Source organism: Diaphorina citri, unplaced genomic scaffold (genome assembly GCF_000475195.1).
Source record: "Diaphorina citri unplaced genomic scaffold, Diaci psyllid genome assembly version 1.1 scaffold1370, whole genome shotgun sequence".
NCBI lineage: Eukaryota > Metazoa > Arthropoda > Insecta > Hemiptera > Psyllidae > Diaphorina > Diaphorina citri.
Window position 1 is genome coordinate 63,212 of NW_007378796.1, and position 21,660 is coordinate 84,871.

The window sequence follows — 21,660 nt, forward strand, 5'->3', positions numbered from 1 at the left end:
AGAATTGCAACAACCAATCACAACGTTAGCAACAACATTGAGGTTTTTTATTATTATTATTTATATGGTTATTTCTCATTTATATATTAAGATGTATTTATATATATACTGCACATATTTATATACATGTACTTCATTAATGAGGGTGTTGTGTAACTATACAGTATACCTATGTGTCCTTCAGATGCAGGATAAGGGTGGCTCAATTATTTGAAGCTACGCAACGTCCAGATTGAAGCGAATATGGACGGGTGACCGTGGTGCTGGCTACTATGAAGAAAATTGGCCTCATAAAATGTTTATTCATTTATCGTCACCTACAATACATATTATGAGTGGGATAAACAGCGTATTTCTATTCTTCTCTACACTATCTTATGAAAACTACCCCATTGACATGATATTTTTGATACCTATAACTGAGTTCACTGATTAAACATAGCTCTACCAACAAAAACTGGAGGCTGGAGGCCAAATCGCAAAACAAACATACAGTACCAGCAAAAATCATCTGCCATTAATCTGATTGGATACTGTAGCCTAACCTGAATGAACGTGACCAAATTCTACGAAATAAAACCTCATCCGGTCATTGCTGGGTATTTTTGTCGAGTAAGTTAAGTGATGACCTAATGATTCTAATCACTACAATCTCATCTGTAATGATAAATAATGAATCTGTGTGTATAGGTAATCCCTATGGTTACATATGTAACTACTAAATACGATAAGGCCGGTCACTCACTGTCCAACAGTCGTACAGATCTAGGTCTGTCAGGCCGTAGGAACGTGTGTGGCGTGAGTGGCCGGCCTAATAATCAACGTCCATTACAATAGTTGGGATTTTTCTCTTTTCAGAAATATGAATAATAATGACTTCAAGGTTGCACCGATCTAGAAAAGTCAATGGACATGTTTTCCAATAAAGAAAAACCATGATTATGGAACTATATGTAAGATTTCATTGTTGATCTCCAAACTGGGATGAATAGAGTACCTAATGAGTCTAATGACCAAAATAGGTAGATACTTTACCTACAAGTGTGCCCATTAGATCATTTAGTTATTATTTTATCTCTAATAACAACAATTATTTGTTGTTATTTGAACAATATTTATAATGCAAACTACCACCATCACAATCACTAAAGAAACCAATTTCAATATAATTACAACAACTAATAGAGGGATAGAACAGAATATACCCTGCTTATACTGCCAGAATGAGACTGAAAAGTGTGTGTATAGTGGATTTTTCGTGGAGTGGGAGCTGGAAATTTTCGTGAAAAAATATCTTCTCCAGCCAGGAAGTCTAATAATCCAGCTAAGAATTCGAACTTGTAATACATTTTCATAGCTGACGAAATCCATTGTATTCTGTACAACACATAGGCCTCGTCTCGTCTATTATAAAAATAGATCAATGTGACACACTTCAATGACTCCAAATACTCCAATAGAATTATGAGTATTATTATAAATAATACACCTAATAATATAGGGGATACTCGCCTGTGTACAGTATACATACGAATATATACCGTATCTAAAATGCACATATCCAAAACATGGCCGGTATCCATATTGAAACAGTGCATCTAAAACATGAATCACATTAATGGTGTCACTTGATAATAAATGAATGCCTATAATTAAAACTTAATTTAGATAACTAAGGCACATGGATATCTGTAAATGGCTGAATAGTGCTTAATCTGGACGCTCAGATTGAGACTTGAATACCCAGCCCTATTTTTCCAAAAACATGATTTTTAATTCATTTTAGTAAATTATAATACTCGTACTCTATGAAAGTTGAATCCCTCTTTGCTTTACGAAAATGAAATACGTCTTTGCACGTTCCTGAATACGCCAATTTTCGAAACTCTTGAACAATGAAGCTTAGCAACGTCTGGTGTGGTTCATATTTGGATGCGCGGGCGTCTTTGCTACTGCTTTAAATACGGGCTAATCTAGGAGTAAGTAATGGAACACATTAGGTTTATATTGGAAACAAAAGTCGCCTAGCTAAACACAACATGCCTCGGTGGTGTAGTGGTCAAGACGCTCACCTGGTAAACAGGAGGGCGCAGGTTCAATCCCAGCCGAGGTATGGAATTTTATTCTCAATATAATTTGAGAATTTGACCAAACGGACTTTTTATTAATCCTATGTGAGCATATAAATAAGCACAACGTGACTCGGTTTGTCAAAAATCAGTTAAGTCCTGAGTAGACCAGGTTTTCTCATATCACCATCTAATCTTATCTGTGCCCTATATGAACCAAGTATGTAAAGTATTTACAATCAAACTTTCTTGACTTGGCGGGGCGGAGCGCTGTTAATATTCAATACTTTGATCTGATTCGTCCACATTTAAAATTCTACTTTTCTATTGGCTATTACTCTTGTAAGATATCTTTTTCATACTTTGGTGATATGTACGAGTTATACATGTAGGGTACTGGTTGAAGCATTCTGTAAAGTTTTTTTTTAGCCTTTTTCCGTCATCTCAGTGCGTTTTCTTTTCTTCTTTCCGTGAAATATACAAGACCTTGTTTAGACTGCGGGAGTAAAGGGACTTTTCAGTCTCATTCTGGCAGGATAAACAAGGTACATATATTCTATTCTATTCTATTCTATTCTATTATTATTAGCATGGCAAGAAACATAAGAGAGACTAGAAATTAAGTACCTGGTCTAGCTGGTATACTAGAGAGCTAAAGACATCCATCCATATTGAATGACAATATCGACAACCCCAAGAGAAAGTCCCTCTGACATACCATGTAGGATTGTGAAAGAAACATCAAGCCCGTTGTGTTTCTTTCTTGAAATACCCATTTATTATTATTTATTACCGTGTAAATTAACTTGTAGGTACAACGAAACTCTATTTGTGTCCTCTGTTGGCACCTATTATACCTAAGTACCTACTTATAATTATGTGCAAGAAACATGAGGTTGCTTAATACTTATGTACCTAAATACCTTCTTCTAGGTACTTATGTACCTACTAAAACCCAGTCTTCTAGGTACTTACCTACCTGAAGCAAGTTTGGTTTTGTTTGTTTGTTACGTTTAACGAGCTATTTAATTACTTGATTTTTAGCTCACTGGTGTTGTATTCAACATCTTCATGGTGTATTCAACGGGACCTAGTGTATAGCGCTGGTAGGCGGGGCTTCAAACTTTGCGCGATTTCTGGCACGCCTATTTATTACCTTGTAAATTAACTTGTAGGTACAACGAAACTCTATTTGTGTCCTCTGTTGGCACCTATTATACCTAAGTACCTACTTGTAATTATGTGCAAGAAACATGAGGTTGCTTAATACATATGTACCTAAATACCTTCTTCTAGGTACTTATGTACCTACTAAAACCTAGTCTTCTAGGTACTTACCTACCTGAAGCAAGTTTGTTTAAATATTAACTTTTTACAGGTACCTTCATAACTTCATATTTTGGGTTCTCTTATCTCTTCATTTAAAGGACTAGACCAAATTGAGCTATTGCCCAAGTATCAAGCTTAGGGCCGAAACCGAAATGCATACCTATTACCTAACTACATACCTACGCGTAGATACTTTCCATACACGTCCTGTTGAAATTGAAATAACTTTGCTCTACTTAGGTACCTACATAAGTATTAGCCTAATAATACCTACATGTTCTAGAAAGTGGATCTTTTCTTATCATATCACGGGGGGTATTTGCCCTGAACCTAAACTATCTTGTCCCATCCATTAAACAAAGGGCACATTTAATAACGTTGTGGGATTCTCACCCTATATAAATTGTCTTATTGTGACTACAAACTGACTTTGTTTGACTAGTTTAGTTTTATCAGTAGGTAACACTATTCTTATCATTACATTTTCATTTTTGAAAATCCCTCAAATACCTACCTCTCACATTCTATTATTTGTTCTGGAATCTAAGGCTGGGTCATCGGGATTATACAAATATATAGGCAACTATAATGTACCCTCCCTCTGGCACGCCTGTTTATCAAGGAATCTGGTTTTCATTTCAGATCCTGTCCCCCACCACACACAAGTGGCAACGAGTGGGTCACTTACCCTGAATATTAACTTTTTACAGGTACCTTCATAACTTCATATTTTGGGTTCTCTTATCTCTTCATTTAAAGGACTAGACCAAATTGAGCTCTTGCCCAAGTATCAAGCTTAGGGCCGAAATGCATACCTATTACCTAACTACATACCTACTCGTAGATACTTTCCATACACCTCCTGTTGAAATTGAAATAACTTTTCTCTACTTAGGTACATAAGTATTAGCCTAATACCTACATGTTCTAGAAAGTGGATCTTTTCTTATCATATCACAGGGGGTATTTGCCCTGAACCTAAACTATCTCGTCCCATCCATTAAACAAAGGACACATTTAATAACGTTGTGGGATTCTCGCCCTATCTAAATTGTCTCATTGTGACTACAAACTGACTTTGTTTGACTAGTTTCGTTTTATCAGTAACACTATTCTTATCATTACATTTTCATTTTTGAAAATCTCTTACATACCTACCTCACATTCTATTATTTGTTCTGGAATCCAAGGCTGGGGTCAACGGGATTATACAAATGTGTATACAGGCAAGTATAAGGTACCCTCCCTACTCGTGTACCCTTAAAATCGACATCTCCTCTTAAGGTGTGTCCGTGTGTCCAGTTGTCCACACATAGTCGACGGCCGTCAATCGACCAACGATGTGAATTTATTGTGAGTCGATGTGGATCGACGACCGTTCGACCATGTTTTGACACTTTAGAAACGTGGTTGCCAGGGGAATTCTGTTGCCCCGATGAACGTCATTGTCATAGGTCATACCAAACTCCTTTTGATTCAACATAGGAACTGCAGTTACTGCAGTATAAAGGCTTCTTTTACAGTTTTACCTTATTTGAGCTAACCATATCATTCCGAAGCTATTCCCTCCTTAGTAGAAACATCACTTTTCTCATCTCTCACACACTTAAATTTATATGCCTACTTGTATATCTACTCGTACATCATATAAAGAATTTGTTTGTTTTATCTGAATCAAGTTGGTACACTTTGACTTCCTATCCATTGAGAACCAGGCGTAGCCTTGTTTTACTTTTGTTTATATCAGTCATCAACGGATCCGTGTAACACTATGGTGATTTCTCTTCCTTTTTTTTTTTTTTTTTTTTTTTTTTTTTTTTTTTTTTTTTTTCTTGTCATCATCTCCATCACAGTGCTGGAATCTTTTCATTAATATCATCATATCAAACGCTCTGAAGATATCCAGATGGAAGGCAGGCTTACATTTGCATTCTGTTCTACTAGTACAATAGGCCTGATGGTTTATTTTCATTTCGTCCTATATGTTTGATAATTTTTTTCCATCCAATATTCTGTTAATTCTCTTTTAATTTCATCCTATATTTGATGATGGTCTTTTTATTTCATTTTATGTCTATGAATTGATTCTCTTTTTATTTCATCATATGTCTGTTGAATCTCTTTTCATTTCATCCGCTGGTTGATTCCATTTTTGACGTTCTCTACACATGTTTTTTACCTATGTTATTGAGTTCTGTTAGTGAGGTCTCCATCACATATGTTGTTACGGATAGTATGTTTGTGTTGATAGTGTTATTCACCACACTTCCTTCTTCCTTAACGGCGAGAGTTTCTAGAACATGTTTCGCGTACATGGTGTTGGTTTGTGTTGGTGTGATCTGAATAGGTCCGTAAATAACACCATCACTGGAATCTCATACTTGGATTGGACATGTTGCTGGAATACATACATACTTGATGTTTGCTCGTAATTCACATTTCTACAGGATGTTGAATAACTTTGGAAGCTCTTATCCTGGGCTGCATTCCTGGAAATAACTTCACAAGAGTGCACTTCACATTTTGCAATATTTTGACGTCACAGGAACTGTATTGGTTATGTGTATGAAATGTTTTTTAAGGTTTTCTTACGTTGTTATTAACTTTTGCAAAGTCCCACATCCGAAATGCTTTAAGGAGGGGGCCGGTATTGAATTTTTTTAGGTATTTTCGTCACATCCACTAAAAAAACCTTTTTCATATTCCAATTTTATGAGCTTTTGAACTTTACTGTTACCGTTTTTGATCCATATACTATAGGGATATGCAAAATCTTCCTCTTAATCACTGTACGTTTGCTGATGAAAGCTTGAACACAGATCACCCTATAACTTATTCGCTCTACCTACATGGATATCCCGCTATTCGCAAAATAAGTGTAATAGTCTATTTTGCAATATTTTGACGTCACAGGAACTGTATTGGTTATGTGTATGAAATGTTTTTTAAGGTTTTCTTACGTTGTTATTAACTTTTACAAAGTCCCACGTCCGAAATGCTTTATGGAGGGGGCCGGTATTGAATTTTTTTAGGTATTTTCGTCACATCCACTAAAAAAACCTTTTTCATATTCTAATTTTATGAGCTTTTGAACTTTACTGTTACCGTTTTTGATCCATATTCTATAGGGATATGCAAAATCTTCCTCTTAATCACTGTACGTTTGCTGATGAAAGCTTGAACACAGATCACCCTATAACTTATTCGCTCTACCTACATGGATATCCCGCTATTCGCAAAATAAGTGTAATAGTCTTGCAAGAAAATCTTGAGTCTTGTTTTTGTGGTTTTGCGGTGAACTTCTTTGCTGAAACCATGGTTTACATGGTTCCCTTCGTTCTGCTATATATGGTCTGTGATTCATGGTTGATATCTGAACCGCTAATATTAGGTTTCCTACTTCTTTGCTGAAACCATGGTTTACATGGTTCCCTACGTTCTGCTATATATGGTCTGTGATTCATGGTTGATATCTGAACCGCTAATATTAGGTTTCCTGCGGATTTTGATTTAGAAATTTCTATTCCAACTACTCCAAGGTGGAATATCATGGAAAGGAGTTTAAGGACTTATAGTAACACGAAGACGTCATGATAACTCATGTAAATCATAGCTGAATTACTCATTATATTGGTTACAACCTTTCGAAAAAAAGTTATTTTTGTTCGCTTTGGTACAAATTTAATCTAATAGGTAAGTATTAATATTTGCAATATTGTTTCAAAAAACCTCCCTCTTTGACTGATCGCAACAGACTAAAAATGGTCCGTTGGTCCATGTAATGTGTAGTCACTTCACGTTTTGGTCTGTCGGACCATGGTGGACCGGACCATTTTGGTCCGATGCAGTCCGGTTTGTCTAATCAAGTCTGATGTGTATTTCCCTTTTTATATCATTGCAATCTGACTAGATCTAGTGTGTCTGTAACTTAATTAATAGAAACCATGGTTTACATGGTTCCCTACGTTCTGCTATATATGGTCTGTGATTCATGGTTGATATCTGAACCGCTAATAATATTAGGTTTCCTGCGGATTTTCATTTAGAAATTTCTATTCCAACTACTCCAAGGTGGAATATCATGGAAAGGAGTTTAAGGACTTATAGGAACAGACGTCAGAATGATAACTCATGTATGTAAATCATAACTAAACCAAGTACTCATGTAAACTCTGAATTGGTTACAACCTTTCGAAAAAGAGGAATTTTATTCGCTTTGTTACGAATTTAATCTAATAAGTATGCATTAATATTCGCAATATTGTTTCGAATAAACCTCCCTCTTTGACCGATCATAAAAGACTGATGGTCCGTTGGTCTGTGTAATATATATGTAGTCACTTTAGATTTCGTTTTGGTCCGTCAGACTATGGCGGACGGGACAATTTTGGCCCGACGCAGTCCGGTTCGTCTAATGTGTAGTTCCCTTTTTATATCTTTGCAACTGCAACCTGACTAGATCTAGTGTGTCTGTAATTTAATTAATATGATTGTGATGTTCTGTGTTTCAGATGTTGGAAACTATCAACGCTCCTGTGTAAAGAGAGTCGCAACCCAAATGCACAAGTCGTTAGCTGACAAGGGTATTGCTATGTTGGTCAACCATGGGATTCCTGAACAGAAGGTAGGCTTTATTTATTGGCATTCCTTGGATATTTTTCAAAGAGCTATTTCCTCCTCAGTTGACACAAACTGAGCTATTTTTGCCCAAGTTGTAGACGAGGAGGATTCAGCTCAAGGTTTTTTGAGTTTGTGAACGAATCGTTAGATGAAATAAAATAAGAAATAAATTTCATTTACACCCGCCAATGTTGTAAGACAAAATTGGCGAGGCTGCCTGCTACCAATACTATAACCAAAATTTTCATTATTGTTTTCCCCTCTTGTTACAGATCAGAGAGGTTTACAAGTACATGAACAAATTCTGTTGCCTGTCAGAAAAACACAAAGAAGAATTCCTCACCCATCAAGCCCACAATACTCAGTACATTTCTCCAAAAACTCATAAGTAAGTGGACTATCTCATGAACTCCTAGGAGCCTTCCAAATTTGAAAACAATTTAGAAGGCCATGATATAGGAATATAGGTGGAAGTATCTAGGTACCTACTACCAGACTGATAAATTATGAAATCCCCTATATGTAGATACTTCAGTCTGCAAGAGTCTGTGAGTACTCTATCTGCAGGTTTCGGGCAAGTTTCTTGGTTATGTTATCTAGGAGATTATGTATTAGATTTAGGTAGAATTGTGAACAACAAAGCTCAAGCGCCCTTGAGGTATCAAGGATTAATCGTGGTTATAAAGTATAAACCACTTGTAAATGTTGATAGTACAGTCGTCGTTTTCATTTTGGATTCTTTCCAGTGTTTCTACTATTCCGGTTAATATCAGCACTATGGAAAGTCATTGGTGGTCTCCTCGGCTGGCCTGTGATTGAAAACGGCTGTCTTGATGCCACACATAACCATTTGAAACCATTAAGAACAAGGGGAGAATCTAGTAGTAATCCCAATGGGCGGAAACAAGCAGCAACCAATACTTCAGATCTTAGCAATCCATTATCCATAGCTGATACCGTTCCGTCTTCCAGTGAAAAACCAACCCTATATGTTTCTAAGCAAGACAGAATAAATCATAGAACACACTCTGATCCTCTCCAGGGAGAAATGGATTCTTCAATGGCGCAATCCCACCTTGGAACCAATGGCAAGAAACCCCTCAAAATCAAAATGCATGCTAAACAAGAGTTCCAATCTCCTGGCACCTCGAGAATTATTAGAAAAGGTGGTACCCGTCCAAAGGAGAACAAAAATGGTCAACCACCAGATTATATAAAAGCTAGAGATGCAAACTATGGCAAGAAACCCCTCAAAATCAAAATGCATGGTAAACAAGAGTTCCAATCTCCTGGCACCTCGAGAATTATTAGAAAAGGTGGTACTCGTCCAAAGGAGAACAAAAATGGTCAACCACCAGATTGTATAAAAGCTAGAGATGCAAACAGCAAGAAAGTTAAAGTAAATAATGGCACAACCATTGATCCCGAGTTTGTAAGCACTTCATCGGACAATAGCAAGAACAAGATACCGAAGTACTATTTGGAACAAGGTTCTAATGGCACTTCAGGCATTAAGCGTCCTTACATAAACATTGGTGAGCACCTTAAACCAGTTATAGGAGAACACGGGGCAAAACGGTAGGTACCCAATTAAAATTATCAATAAATCAATAGGGATTACTTTTCAGATTATAGGTAGGTATATATATTTTCTAGACAAGGAAGTTTCATCAAGCCATCCACCCTTACCAAGACCCAACTGCAAGAGGTGGACATAGGACCTCACAGTTGGAACTCTGTAACCCTCTTCTTTGGCTCACGAGCAGTATGCACCTGTAGAGAACTAAAGCTTCAGGTAACTTTTTGATTAATCTATGATGTGACTTGGAAGTCATTTATGTAATGGGAGTACTCGAGATTCTAGCTGGGGGACTATACTTAAATAGCAAACTGAAGAACTGCCATACAGCATTGACTAAACACGAGTGGAGCGGAGAGCTAAAACAGAGTGCATACTCCACTCCACTTTGTTTTTAGGCTTAGCAAGCTGACAGTCATTTTTACATGGCTCAAAAGAAGAAACCCTAGTCCTCATATTTTGGTAATTTATGTGTGTGGTGGAAAAAAAAAATAAAAAAAAAAAATACTTTAACACAAATTCAGTAATTGTTGTGGCTTCTGAATAATCGCCAAAAGCTTGTTTTTTGTGTATAACCTTGCCCTACAATAATACAGGTCACTGTTCATTTGTGAAAGCTCCTTTTAGTAGATAGCAATTTTTCATTGTCATGGCGGATAATGTTCGTTCTCGGAACTGCTGGCTTTCTCCTATCCTGTCTTTCCTTCTCTCTTTGCTTTCGAGACGATAAGCCCTTAGCAGTTACAGCTCCCTCTATCAAACCTCTTATAGGATAATGTTCGTTCTCGGAACTGCTGGCTTTCTCCTATCCTGTCTTTCCTTCTCTCTTTGCTTTCGAGACGATAAGCCCTTAGCAGTCACAGTTCCCTCTATCAAACCTCTTATTATGAAGAAGAAGAAAAACAGTGTGGAACGAAGAATTTCAACAACTGATGTCACCTCCTTCTCTCTTCCCAGTGGCCTTGTCCGGTGTTTGGAACGCGAAGGAAACCCCCTGCATCAGTGGCGGTCCTTTACTTAACGATGTGTACGTGTTTGACAAACTGATCTTCAAATGGGGTGGCTGTGACCACACGGGTAGTGAACACGCTACAGACTCCAAGTTCTATCCCCTGGAACGACAGATGATTTTCCGGCGGGATTCGAACTCCGTGTTCAGTATTGTGGAGCCGAGGAAGCGCTGTAATAATCCGGAGTGCAGAGTGAAAGATTGTAATGATCTGCATGAGGACATGCTCAGTGCCGTAAGTAATGAATCTGAAAATAGGACGACCAGTCACACGCGACGATGGCTCATTAAATGCACCAGTGCATCATATCACCAAAGTATGGAAAAAAATCTTACAAAACGGAAAAGCAGAATTTTGAATTTGGACGAATTAGATCGAAATATGTTATTGTAAATACTTTTCCATACTTTGTAGTTCCCAATGGATCAGTGTGCCTTGAAGTTTGAAGTAATGCCACGCTTTGCCTTAGCAATTTATAGCACCCAATAGAAAAAAAATCACAATGGATCACTAAAGTTAAGCAACGTTGCGCGTAGTTCCTATTCAAATGGGTGACCATCGAGGCTTCTAGGGGGTTTGACGACGGTCTTTTGAGTAGCTTTCTACATAGAGACGAGATATTCAATTGCTTTAGCTTCCTAAGTTGACTTTTCTTCTACCAGTCTAAAATTCGAAATACGTAAAACATTAATATTCTTTTTTATTAACTCCAAGTTCTATCCCCTGGAACGACAGATGATTTTCCGGCGGGATTCGAACTCCGTGTTCAGTATTGTGGAGCCGAGGAAGCGCTGCAATAATCCGGAGTGCAGAGTGAAAGATTGTAATGATCTGCATGAGGACATGCTCAGTGCTGTAAGTAATAAATCTGAAAATTGGACGACCAGTCACGCGCGACGATGGCTCATTAAATGCACCAGTGCATCATATCACCAAAGTATGGAAAAATATCTTACAAAATGGAAAAGCAGAATTTTGAATTTGGACGAATTAGATCGAAATATGGAATTGTAAATACTTTTCCATACTTTGTAGTTCCCAATGGATCAGTGTGCCTTGAAGTAATGCCACGCTTTGCCTTAGCAATTTATAGCATCCAATAGAAAAAAATCAGAATGGATCACTAAAGTTAAGCAACGTTGCGCGTAGTTCCTATTCAAATGGGTGACCATCTAGGCTTCTAGGCAATCGCGTACTGATGGCTGACTGAATGAGGTTAATGTGAGGAAGTGGGAAGTTTGTGGTCTTTTGAGTAGATTCCTAGTTACCATATCCATATCCCATTGCTTTACCTTCCTAAGCTGACTTTTGCTTCTGAAAGTCTAAAATTAAAAAAAATAATAATAATAATAATATTCTTTATATTTTCCTTTTCATTTCCAGTCCCAGCTGGAGACCTGTTTCAATTATAGCTGTCGCCCCTCCATGGACCGTTCTGGTGCTAGAACCACAGGGTCCTCTAATGAGAAGAACGCTCTGGAGTATGTCATCATCTCTTCCTTCTATGAAGTAAGTTCAAAAAGGTTTATATGTCCAAAGTTATTCGTAGGTTTTCCAAATTCCCAAGGTTTTTCGGCAAGGAAACAAACCTTAGCCTGAAACTTGTCATTTAGAGTTTCAATCCTGTCTCAAGGCTCGGAAATCGCTACCAACGGCGATCTAAGATGCGGAGTATTGGAAGAAAAACATTTGAATTAAATTGAACTTGTTATTAGTCAAAGCGGACACGGAAAAAAGCTCGGAAAAAGTCACAAAAAGTTATCCAGGTACCAACCACGTGCAACGTTGCTCAACTTCAGAATCTAAATAGAATCCTGGTACAGGATCGGATCCGATCCTATCCTCTTTTCTACCCGGATTCTATCTGGGTTCTCCCTGGATATACATAATCCTATTTTGGTTACTTGGCAACCAATATCTATGTACCTGCATTATTGGCCTGAACATATTGAATCATCTCGCAGATATTTGACTGTGATCCCTACTCGCGGAATCTTTATTTGGACAATGTTTTGAAATACGTTCAGTTTGTACTCTATCCCGACACGTACTACAACATTCCTGTGTTCTCCTTGGATTTGGTAAGTAAAATCAAGTCATAATGTCCGTTATAATTTTTTATATAACTACATTATACCTAACGTAAGTATCATAATACCTACGTTATAATTCGTTATATAAAAAATTATAAATCGGAAATTATGACGTATGATAGTATGTTATAATGTCCGATTTCGAACTCTTGACGTTCACGTGTCTTCTGGTCTAGTACGCTTGATGCCTACGTAGGGTATTAAATTTAGGTTAGTTATTCGTTTGATAGGTAAGGACCTTAGCGGCGTAGCGTGTATGTATGGCGTGTATGGCGGCCATACAACTCAAAAGTTCACTCTAATGCCCATAAATATTAATGACATGTACTGTGATGGGACTTGGTAGACCTGTGCATGAGCCCTACAACGCCCTAGACTTGAATTTAGACCACGCTACGCCACTGGGTAAGGTGCATAATATTCAAAGTTATACCTAGTTAGAGGAGTAGGTATACATTTTAGGGCTAACTTGAAGAGAGGTACACAAAAAGGCTGCCTGGAATCAACATGACAGTGTGCAATATGCAGAGAAAGAGTTTCATGGGAATAAAATTAATCTTCAACCTAGTACATCAGGCAGATATACAAAAACAAAACCAGTGGACAACTATAATAATGATCCTATGATTGAAAACGGCTGTCTTGATGCCACACATAACCATTTGAAACCATTAAGAACAAGGGGAGAATCTAGTAGTAAACGCAATGATCGATATGAAAGGACGTTATTGTTAAAGTCTCAGCTTAGGCAAAAGAATCTGAGTGAGGTCTACAGTTCACAGAACCACTAGTAATACCTCTTTTACAATAATTGTAGGATGTTAAGGGGGGGGGACATTCATACGGGTTTTACCCGGGTAGAATCTGAATAGAATCCGGGTACAGGATCGGATCCGGTCCTATCCTCTTTTCTACTCGGATTCTATCTGGGTTCTCCCCGGATATAATCCTATTTTGGTTACTTGGCAACCAATCTATGTACCTGCATTATTGGCCTGAACATATTGAATCATCTCGCAGATATTTGACTGTGATCCCTACTCGCGGAACCTTTATTTGGACAATGTTTTGAAATACGTTCAGTTTGTACTCTATCCTGACACGTACTACAACATTCCTGTGTTCTCCTTGGATTTGGTAAGTAAAATCAAGTCATAATGTCCGTTATATTTTTTTATATACCTACCTAACTACATTATAACGTAAGTATCATAATACCTTCGTTATAATTCGTTATATGAAAAATTATAACGTATAAAAAATTATAAATCGGAAATTATGACGTATGATAGTATGTTATAATGTCCGATTTCGAACTATTGACGTTCACGAGTCTTCTGGTCTGGTACGCTTGATGCCTACGTAGGGTAATAAATTTAGGTCAGGTATTCGTTTGATAGGTAAGGTGCATAATATTCAAAGTTATAGTTAGAGGAGTAGGTGTACATTAGGGCTAACTGGAAGAGAGGTACACAAAAAGGCTGCCTGGAAGAGACTGACAAGAAACGTCGACCCTATTTAAATAGGAAAAGGCTACGAAGAAGAAGATAGTTATAGGAGTAGGGGTATACATGGGTAGATTTTCCCTACTCATTTTGTTGTTCAGCTCACTTATCTTTTTCTCTATCACTATGAGAATCCTTCCTTTCAATATCCTTGGTGGTATACGTAGGTACCTACTGTTTGCTAATTTATTCTTGCAGATTCAAGAGCCTTTCAACTGCAACTATTTCTCGTATTTTGGCTCCCTCACTTTTCCACCGTTCAGTGAAAACGTCCTTTGGATCGTACAGCCTGACATTTCTTTCGTGTCCAAACAACAAGTAAGTTATGGCACTCACACTCAGACTGTCTGCGGTTTACAATGTCAGGAGAACACGGTCTGTCAGATAGTCGGAGCGTGTATAGCGGAAAAAGTTTGAGACCTAGGTCCGTCAGACCGTCTGAGAGACCTGGGTCTGAAACTTTTTTCGCCACACACGTTCCGGGCTGGCCTTATACATCTCCCGACAGGTATACAGGTAAGCATGCAAGAGCTAGTCGAAATCACTGAAGTTAATTAACGTTGCGTGTGGTTGATATCTGAAAGAGGCCAATTTAGGAGCTGGTTAAAACCCTAATCAAACAACGTGGCATGCAGTGGCGTAGAAAAGCCCGATTGGTGATAAAATCCGCCCCGGGCGGGAATCGAACCCGCGGCCTAGTGCTTACAAGGCAGACGCACTACCAACCAAGCTAACTAGGCTGGCTAGGAGCTGGTTAAACCCCTAATAAAACAACGTGGCATGCAGTGGTGTAGAAAAGCCCGATTGGTACGGTCATAGCCTTCAAAGGACCATCCATCTTTCACATGTGTACCTACCTACTTACCAGATTAAATAAATAATATACCTTCTATCTCCAGAAGATTATTATTTTGGTATTCCTTTTCCACTTTTCTTTTCAGATGGAAAGTTTGCGCGAAATAAAATCAGGAAGCGGTCAAAACGTGAATTCCAACAGACGATCGATTCAACCTTTGAATAAAAGATGCATTTATTTGTGTTGTTGAATGTGAGTTGGATTTCCTACTTGCGTATTTAAAGACAGAAATTCACGAAGGAAAAGAAATAAAGAATAATGTTATCCTAGTGAAACTGACATACATCTACCTACCTTTCGTCTGTACACAAACCCATTATAGGTACATTATATTGACTTGCACGCCGCGCCGTAGGTCCTGGGTTCGATTCTCGGTGGATTCGAAGTTTTTTCCTCTTTGTGGCTGTGCAGTGTGCCTATAGTTTGGGCCTTAGCATGCTAAGATTCCTGATTTTTCCGACAGCCGCGGGTTTGGTTCCAGCCCAGGGCGGATTTCATCCTGAATGGATAATATTCGTAACCTCTTTAAAAAAAAAGTCCTCTAGGGATGAAAGGGTTAACAAACCCCTCACAAAAAAGGGACCGTGTGAAAAACGCCTCCCACAGAGGTAATGCAAATTGCAGCGTTGCCAGTACTTCGTGCGACTTTTCACGTACCTACGGTAATGTGCTTTGTCACGTGCGGTAATGTTCTTTTTTCATTTGGCAACGCTGTTAAATCAAAACCGCGGTTATTCTTTTCATCTTTAGAATCTTCGTATTCTTCGTCAACCGCTATACAAAAACCTGTTCATCATCATCGTCAACTTCGTCTTAATTTAAATAAAATCTAAACAGTTCGAGTTCGCCTTAAAATGTCATAAAATGATAAAAATATTGTTTTCTAATTTCTAATTGCCCGACTCGATCTCATGCAAATATATTTTCTAGACAAGGAAGTTTCATCAAGCCATCCACCCTTACCAAGACCCAACTGCAAGAGGTGGACATAGGACCTCACAGTTGGAACTCTGTAACCCTCTTCTTTGGCTCACGAGCAGTATGCACCTGTAGAGAACTAAAGCTTCAGGTAACTTTTTGATTAATCTATGATGTGACTTGGAAGTCATTTATGTAATGGGAGTACTCGAGATTCTAGCTGGGGGACTATACTTAAATAGCAAACTGAAGAACTGCCATACAGCATTGACTAAACACGAGTGGAGCGGAGAGCTAAAACAGAGTGCATACTCCACTCCACTTTGTTTTTAGGCTTAGCAAGCTGACAGTCATTTTTACATGGCTCAAAAGAAGAAACCCTAGTCCTCATATTTTGGTAATTTATGTGTGTGGTGGAAAAAAAAAATAAAAAAAAAAAATACTTTAACACAAATTCAGTAATTGTTGTGGCTTCTGAATAATCGCCAAAAGCTTGTTTTTTGTGTATAACCTTGCCCTACAATAATACAGGTCACTGTTCATTTGTGAAAGCTCCTTTTAGTAGATAGCAATTTTTCATTGTCATGGCCTCTGAACTAGTATCAAAAGTGGTATTAATATCATTTATGTCATTTTCTAGGGAAGTCATCATGGTTGATTCCAAGACGGAATACTCTCTGAACTCTCCACCAGAGGATGGTATTACTGCTGTCAAGTTTGCGCCAAACTCCAACCAATTCCTATTGGCCTCATCATGGGACTGTAATGTGTCTCTCTATGATATCACCAACAATAATCTCCGGCTGAAATATGCCCACTCGGATCCTGTGTTGGATTGTTGTTTTCAGGTAATACCTGAGGTGTTTTTTAGTTGGTACAAATCCAACAACCTTATTCACCACAAGGTTATCTTTAAAAAGACAGGAAGATTTTCCACCTCTACAATAAAAGAAAAAGAAGTAGGTAATACTTGGTTAATATTTGCTAAAGAAGTAATATTTGCTTTTAATTTGTTGAAAAATGCAAATGCTTTTATAATCCAGTTATTACAACTTGGAATCACCTTTTTTCCACGGCAAATTTAGAAAAATGTGTGATTGAAGTCTTGCTTTTTGTGTACGCTTGTTAACATGATTATTATTTCATTTTATGTATTTGCAGGATGCTGTTCACTCATTCAGTGGAGGTCTGGACTGTACACTGAAGATGTTTGACTTCAACACTCAAACAGGTAACTGAACTGTCCTTTGTTTTTCTTCAACCTCAATGAAGTTGTATTATTGCTTTATTCAGCCTCAAAGAGAGTTCAGAGGCACTAGGTTAGTAGATGCAATGTTGAAAGTGATCCCAACTACAGAAGTATCCTAGAGAGGAAACACATGAGAATTAGCTCTCTGGCTAGACATTTACTAAGGCTGTCAGCACAGATCTATTATAAAAATTATTATTATTATTATTTTTTTTCATGGGTTCAATGTTTAGGGTTAATCTCATTCAGCCTGAGTTTGGTGGGGGAAAGGCCAGCAGATGCTGTTCACTCATTCAGTGGAGGTCTGGACTGTACACTGAAGATGTTTGACTTCAACACTCAAACAGGTAACTGAACTGTCCTTTATTGTTTCTTCAACCTCAATGAAGTTGTATTATTGCTTTATTCAGCCTCAAAGAGAGTTCAGAGCCACTAGGTTAGTAGATGCAATGTTGAAAGTGATCCCAACTACAAAAGTATCCAAGTAAAAGAACTAGAGAGGAAACACATAAGAATTAGCTCTCTGGCTAGACATTTACTAAGGCTGTCAGAACAGATCTATCATAAAAATTCATGTATTATTATTTATTATTTTTTTTTTTTTTTATTATTATTGTGGGTTCAATGTTTAGGGTTAATCTCATTCAGCCTGAGTTTGGTGGGGGAAAGGCCAGCAGTGTGTTTTCTTCTGGGAACTGGTGCATTATACTAATTGTACTTACTGGCAGACATCCCACCCCCCAGCAAACGGCCCCCAAAAATGTATAATTTCGAGCATCCACCTACCCTGGCTTGTTCTCCTTTAATACCTAAGTAGCCAAATGTTCAATTTATTATATGTACCTATTTTTGATCATGTAATCTCTGATTTTGTAGAAACTGTGATTGGTACACATGACCAGCCAATCAGAGCAGTGGAATATTCCGATGAAGTCAACTGTATTCTCACTGGAAGCTGGGACACCTCAGTTAAGATGTGGGATCCAAGATCTTCCCGATGTGTTGGAAATTATACACAGCCAGATAAGGTAGGTGTTTGTCCAGGTCTGATCAATACCAGATAATGTAAAAGGGGCAGAAATCCTGTAGATTATCTGAGTATAAACTTGGTTTCAGTTTAATTATCAGATTAAGTAATCTGGCCGTATAGTTTGAAGTCTACGAGTCTGGCTGAGGGACTATAAACAGAGAGTAGAGTAGTGTCTAGCTAGGGGACTATAAACAGGGAGTAGACTAGTCCAAATTAGTCCAAATCTGACGTCACACATTTTTGAACTCTCTCATTAGAACGGAAAATAAAAATTGAATTTTCGACTTTTTACAGTTATTTTTTCGAAGTTTTGACCTCGGATTTGGATTTTTCCCAACTTTTTACATAGGAATCGACCATTTATTTATAATTTTTACCCATTTGCAACTGCTCCATTCTAAATCCTCAGGGCTTAAAAAAAAGAAGACGAAGAAAAAAAAAAAAAAGATGAGTGTTCCACCGCCGTTTTTATTTCATAGCAATGAAACTAGCTTTTGACCTCGAAATTCTACATCCCTACAGGTGTTCACAATGAGTTTGTGTGGCGAAAAGTTCGTCGTGGGCACAGCAGGTCGCAAGGTTTGCATCTGGGATCTGCGCAACATGGGCTACATTATGCAACGTCGCGAATCGTCCCTCAAATTTCAAACGCGTTGCATCAAATGTTTCCCGAACAAGCAAGGCTACGTGTTGAGCAGTATAGAGGGACGGGCAGCCGTGGAATATTTGGACACGGGTCCAGAGATGCAGAAGATGAAGTATGCATTCAAGTGTCACCGTATTAAGGAAGATGGGATTGAGAAGATTTATCCCGTGAATGCTATTAGGTGAGTGGAGAATAAAATATACATACCCTGTTTATACTACCAACCTCAGATACGGTAATTGATTTCTCACGGGATAATTTACTTAACAGAGGAAGAAGCTTTAAAAAAGATCAACCACCGAGAGGGAGAGCGACTTGTGAGCTATACTTTTGAATAGGTGTACGATCATGTTTAATATAGTTCGTGGTAATGAAACCCCAGATAATTGATTTTCCTCAGGAAAATTTAACAGGAAGAAGCTTTAAAAATATGAACTACCGTCACCTCGATTTTCTCCTAACACTTACACAAAATATTTTCTGCTTCACAGTTTTCATCAAGAGTACAACACGTTCGCCACTGGAGGCTCAGACGGGTACGTCAACATCTGGGATGGCTTCAATAAGAAACGCCTGTGTCAGTTCCATAGATACGACACTGGTATTACGTCCCTGTGCTTCAGTTATGATGGTAAGTTCTCCCCTACCCCTACCTTAGGAGAAGACAATAAAATTTTGGGTATTTTTTTTTCTTTTTATAGTAGGATCAAATCTGAGAGATATTTTCCTATTTCTCCATGAGTTTTCCATTAGGAGAATTAAAAACCTATTTCAAGCTTTCCTTTAAAAAAAAAAAATGAATGTCTTATCGTCCCGAAATCTAAAAGACGAGGAGGACAAAGGAAAGCCAGTCGTTCCGAAAATAAACTTTATCTGTTTAGAATAAAGGTCGTCGCCCCAGGCGATTATCAATCTACGTCCTAGCTCTGAATAGGCAAGCGCACTACCTTCCAAGCTGAATGGTACTTTTTTTTTTTAGTTTTGATAGAGGGAACTGTAACTGCTAAGGTTTTATCGTTTCGAAATCGAAGAGAGAAGGAAGACAGGATAGGAGAAAGCCAGATGTTCCTAGAACGAACATTATCCCATCAGGATAAAATTCGCCCCGGGCGGGAATCGAACCCGCAGCCTTGCGCTTACTAGTTACTAGGCAGACGCGCTATCTTTCAAGACAACTAGGCTGGCCGTTTAGAACTTTGGAAGTGGAAAATGTTGATAGGTACTTTTATTCCAGGAATTAGACTTTTGCTTCGAACAAATTAGTAACAAATGTTTCTCTTCGCCAAAAGCTTCGTTATGTGACCCCAAACCATGACTCAAAAGTCCCCTAAAATCCCCTGTACGCTTGACCGCTTTTTCCGCTAAAAAGCACCGCTAAAAATGACCATTATTATTTTTAAAATGGTAATGAGCTTCGTTATGTGACCCCAAACCATGACTCAAAAGTCCCCTAAAATCCCCTGTACGCTTGACCGCTTTTTCCGCTAAAAAGCACCGCCAAAAATGACCATTATTATTTTTAAAATGATAATAATAATTATTATCTAGCAAACAGTTAATCTGTGGCCTATTGATCACGCTTTGTTTCCAATGTGATTTTCTTCTGCTAATCCCAACTATCTATTTGATTTCCAGGAAACGTTCTGGCCATTGCTTGCTCTTACAATTATGAACTGGAAACCCCACCCGACCCTATCCCTCCCAACAATATCTTCATTCGTCACGTGACTGATCAGGAAACCAAGCCCAAATAATGTGGACTGGAATACTTGGCTCTCCAATGAAATATTCAATGTGGACTCAATTAGCTCTCGAATGGAAAACGTAATGTTTACTCAAATCCCTTTCAAACAAAGTACGTAATGTAGATTTGAAGCCCACCCCTGTGGTCTAGTGGTGAGCACTGACTCTCAAACCTGAGGTGCTGGGTTCGAGGCCGGGGTGGAAATTTTCTGATTGAACCTCTCCATTTCTGGATAGGCATGGAAAAGAACGTGCCTTGGAGTATTGGGAGAATGGTGCCAAGGAGAGGATTGAAAGAGATGTGAAAACCTCCTTTAAACTTTAATTTAATTTCTTTAAGCTAATGTTCGTGTCTAAAATAACGTTACACTTGCATACGTGGTCTATAATAGCTTTCAGGATTTGAAAAAAAAAAGTCGCCGGGATTCGAACCCGAAACTATCTGCTCAGTAGTCACACACCTTAGCCCCTTTTAAAGCGAGGTACCTCTTGTTACAGATCAGAGAGGTTTACAAGTACATGAACAAATTCTGTTGCCTGTCAGAAAAACACAAAGAAGAATTTCTCACCCATCAAGCCCACAATACTCAGTACATTTCTCCAAAAACTCATAAGTAAGTGGACTATCTCATGAACTCCTAGAAGCCTTCCAAATTTGAAAACAATTTAGAAGGCTCCTTAAGGAGAGGGTCACTATATTATTTTCTTTTACAGTGTTCACAATTTTTTTACAACTCTTGCTTGTTTTCTTGTTACATGTTAAGTTGTTGTGTTTGTACTTTCAGTTTTGCAAGCTCTGTTGACGACAAACACACGTTTGTGTTGAAAAATCTTGACAATACTCACCATCAAGCTCCTACCTGTGATCATTTGCCCGAATTCCAACAAACCATCTCACAAGTCAGTGAGGAATTCTGCAAAATTTCTAAACTCCTTTTACAAGCCCTAGCTATTTCCATAGGTAAATTTCTCCGACTGTATTTGTCGTATACAAATGAAACTTTTATTGCTTT

General features: G+C 38.1%; 1 protein-coding gene across 4 annotated transcripts; it reads left to right on the forward strand.

Moving 5' to 3' along the window:
• Positions 1 to 8,833: 8,833 nt before the first annotated feature.
• Positions 8,834 to 20,962, forward strand: LOC103515562 (mitotic checkpoint protein BUB3). 4 transcript variants are annotated; one of them, XM_026828222.1, is made up of 9 exons: positions 8,834 to 9,123; positions 9,274 to 9,553; positions 10,555 to 10,721; positions 11,343 to 11,462; positions 11,991 to 12,116; positions 13,721 to 13,837; positions 14,404 to 14,523; positions 15,147 to 15,253; positions 15,992 to 16,130. In XM_026828222.1, exons 1-8 carry the CDS (start codon positions 9,067 to 9,069, stop codon positions 15,249 to 15,251), a joined length of 1,092 nt encoding a protein of 363 aa, XP_026684023.1. In that variant the 5' UTR covers positions 8,834 to 9,066; the 3' UTR covers positions 15,252 to 15,253; positions 15,992 to 16,130. The 4 variants fall into 4 exon arrangements, with proteins under 4 accessions (XP_026684023.1, XP_008478722.1, XP_026684025.1 ...); XM_008480500.3 differs by lacking the exons at positions 8,834 to 9,123; positions 9,274 to 9,553; positions 10,555 to 10,721; ... (3 more) ...; positions 14,404 to 14,523; positions 15,147 to 15,253 and adding exons at positions 15,365 to 15,383; positions 16,620 to 16,827; positions 17,141 to 17,210; ... (2 more) ...; positions 19,396 to 19,535; positions 20,540 to 20,962; XM_026828224.1 differs by lacking the exons at positions 8,834 to 9,123; positions 9,274 to 9,553; positions 10,555 to 10,721; ... (3 more) ...; positions 14,404 to 14,523; positions 15,147 to 15,253 and adding exons at positions 16,620 to 16,827; positions 17,506 to 17,575; positions 18,105 to 18,256; ... (1 more) ...; positions 19,396 to 19,535; positions 20,540 to 20,962 and having other exon boundaries at positions 15,833 to 16,130.
• The last annotated feature ends 698 nt before the right edge of the window (positions 20,963 to 21,660 follow it).

What these genes read in the sequence shown, in the direction of transcription:
- LOC103515562 (XM_026828222.1), top strand. Translation starts at nt 9,067, where the DNA reads ATGGATTCTTCAATGGCGCAATCCCACCTTGGAACCAATGGCAAGAAA. An exon ending in GCGTCCTTACATAAACATTG is followed by an intron (nt 9,554 to 10,554) that starts GTGAGCACCTTA and finishes CTCTCTTCCCAG; the next exon opens with TGGCCTTGTCCGGTGTTTGG. An exon ending in TCTATCCCCTGGAACGACAG is followed by an intron (nt 10,722 to 11,342) that starts ATGATTTTCCGG and finishes CTGGAACGACAG; the next exon opens with ATGATTTTCCGGCGGGATTC.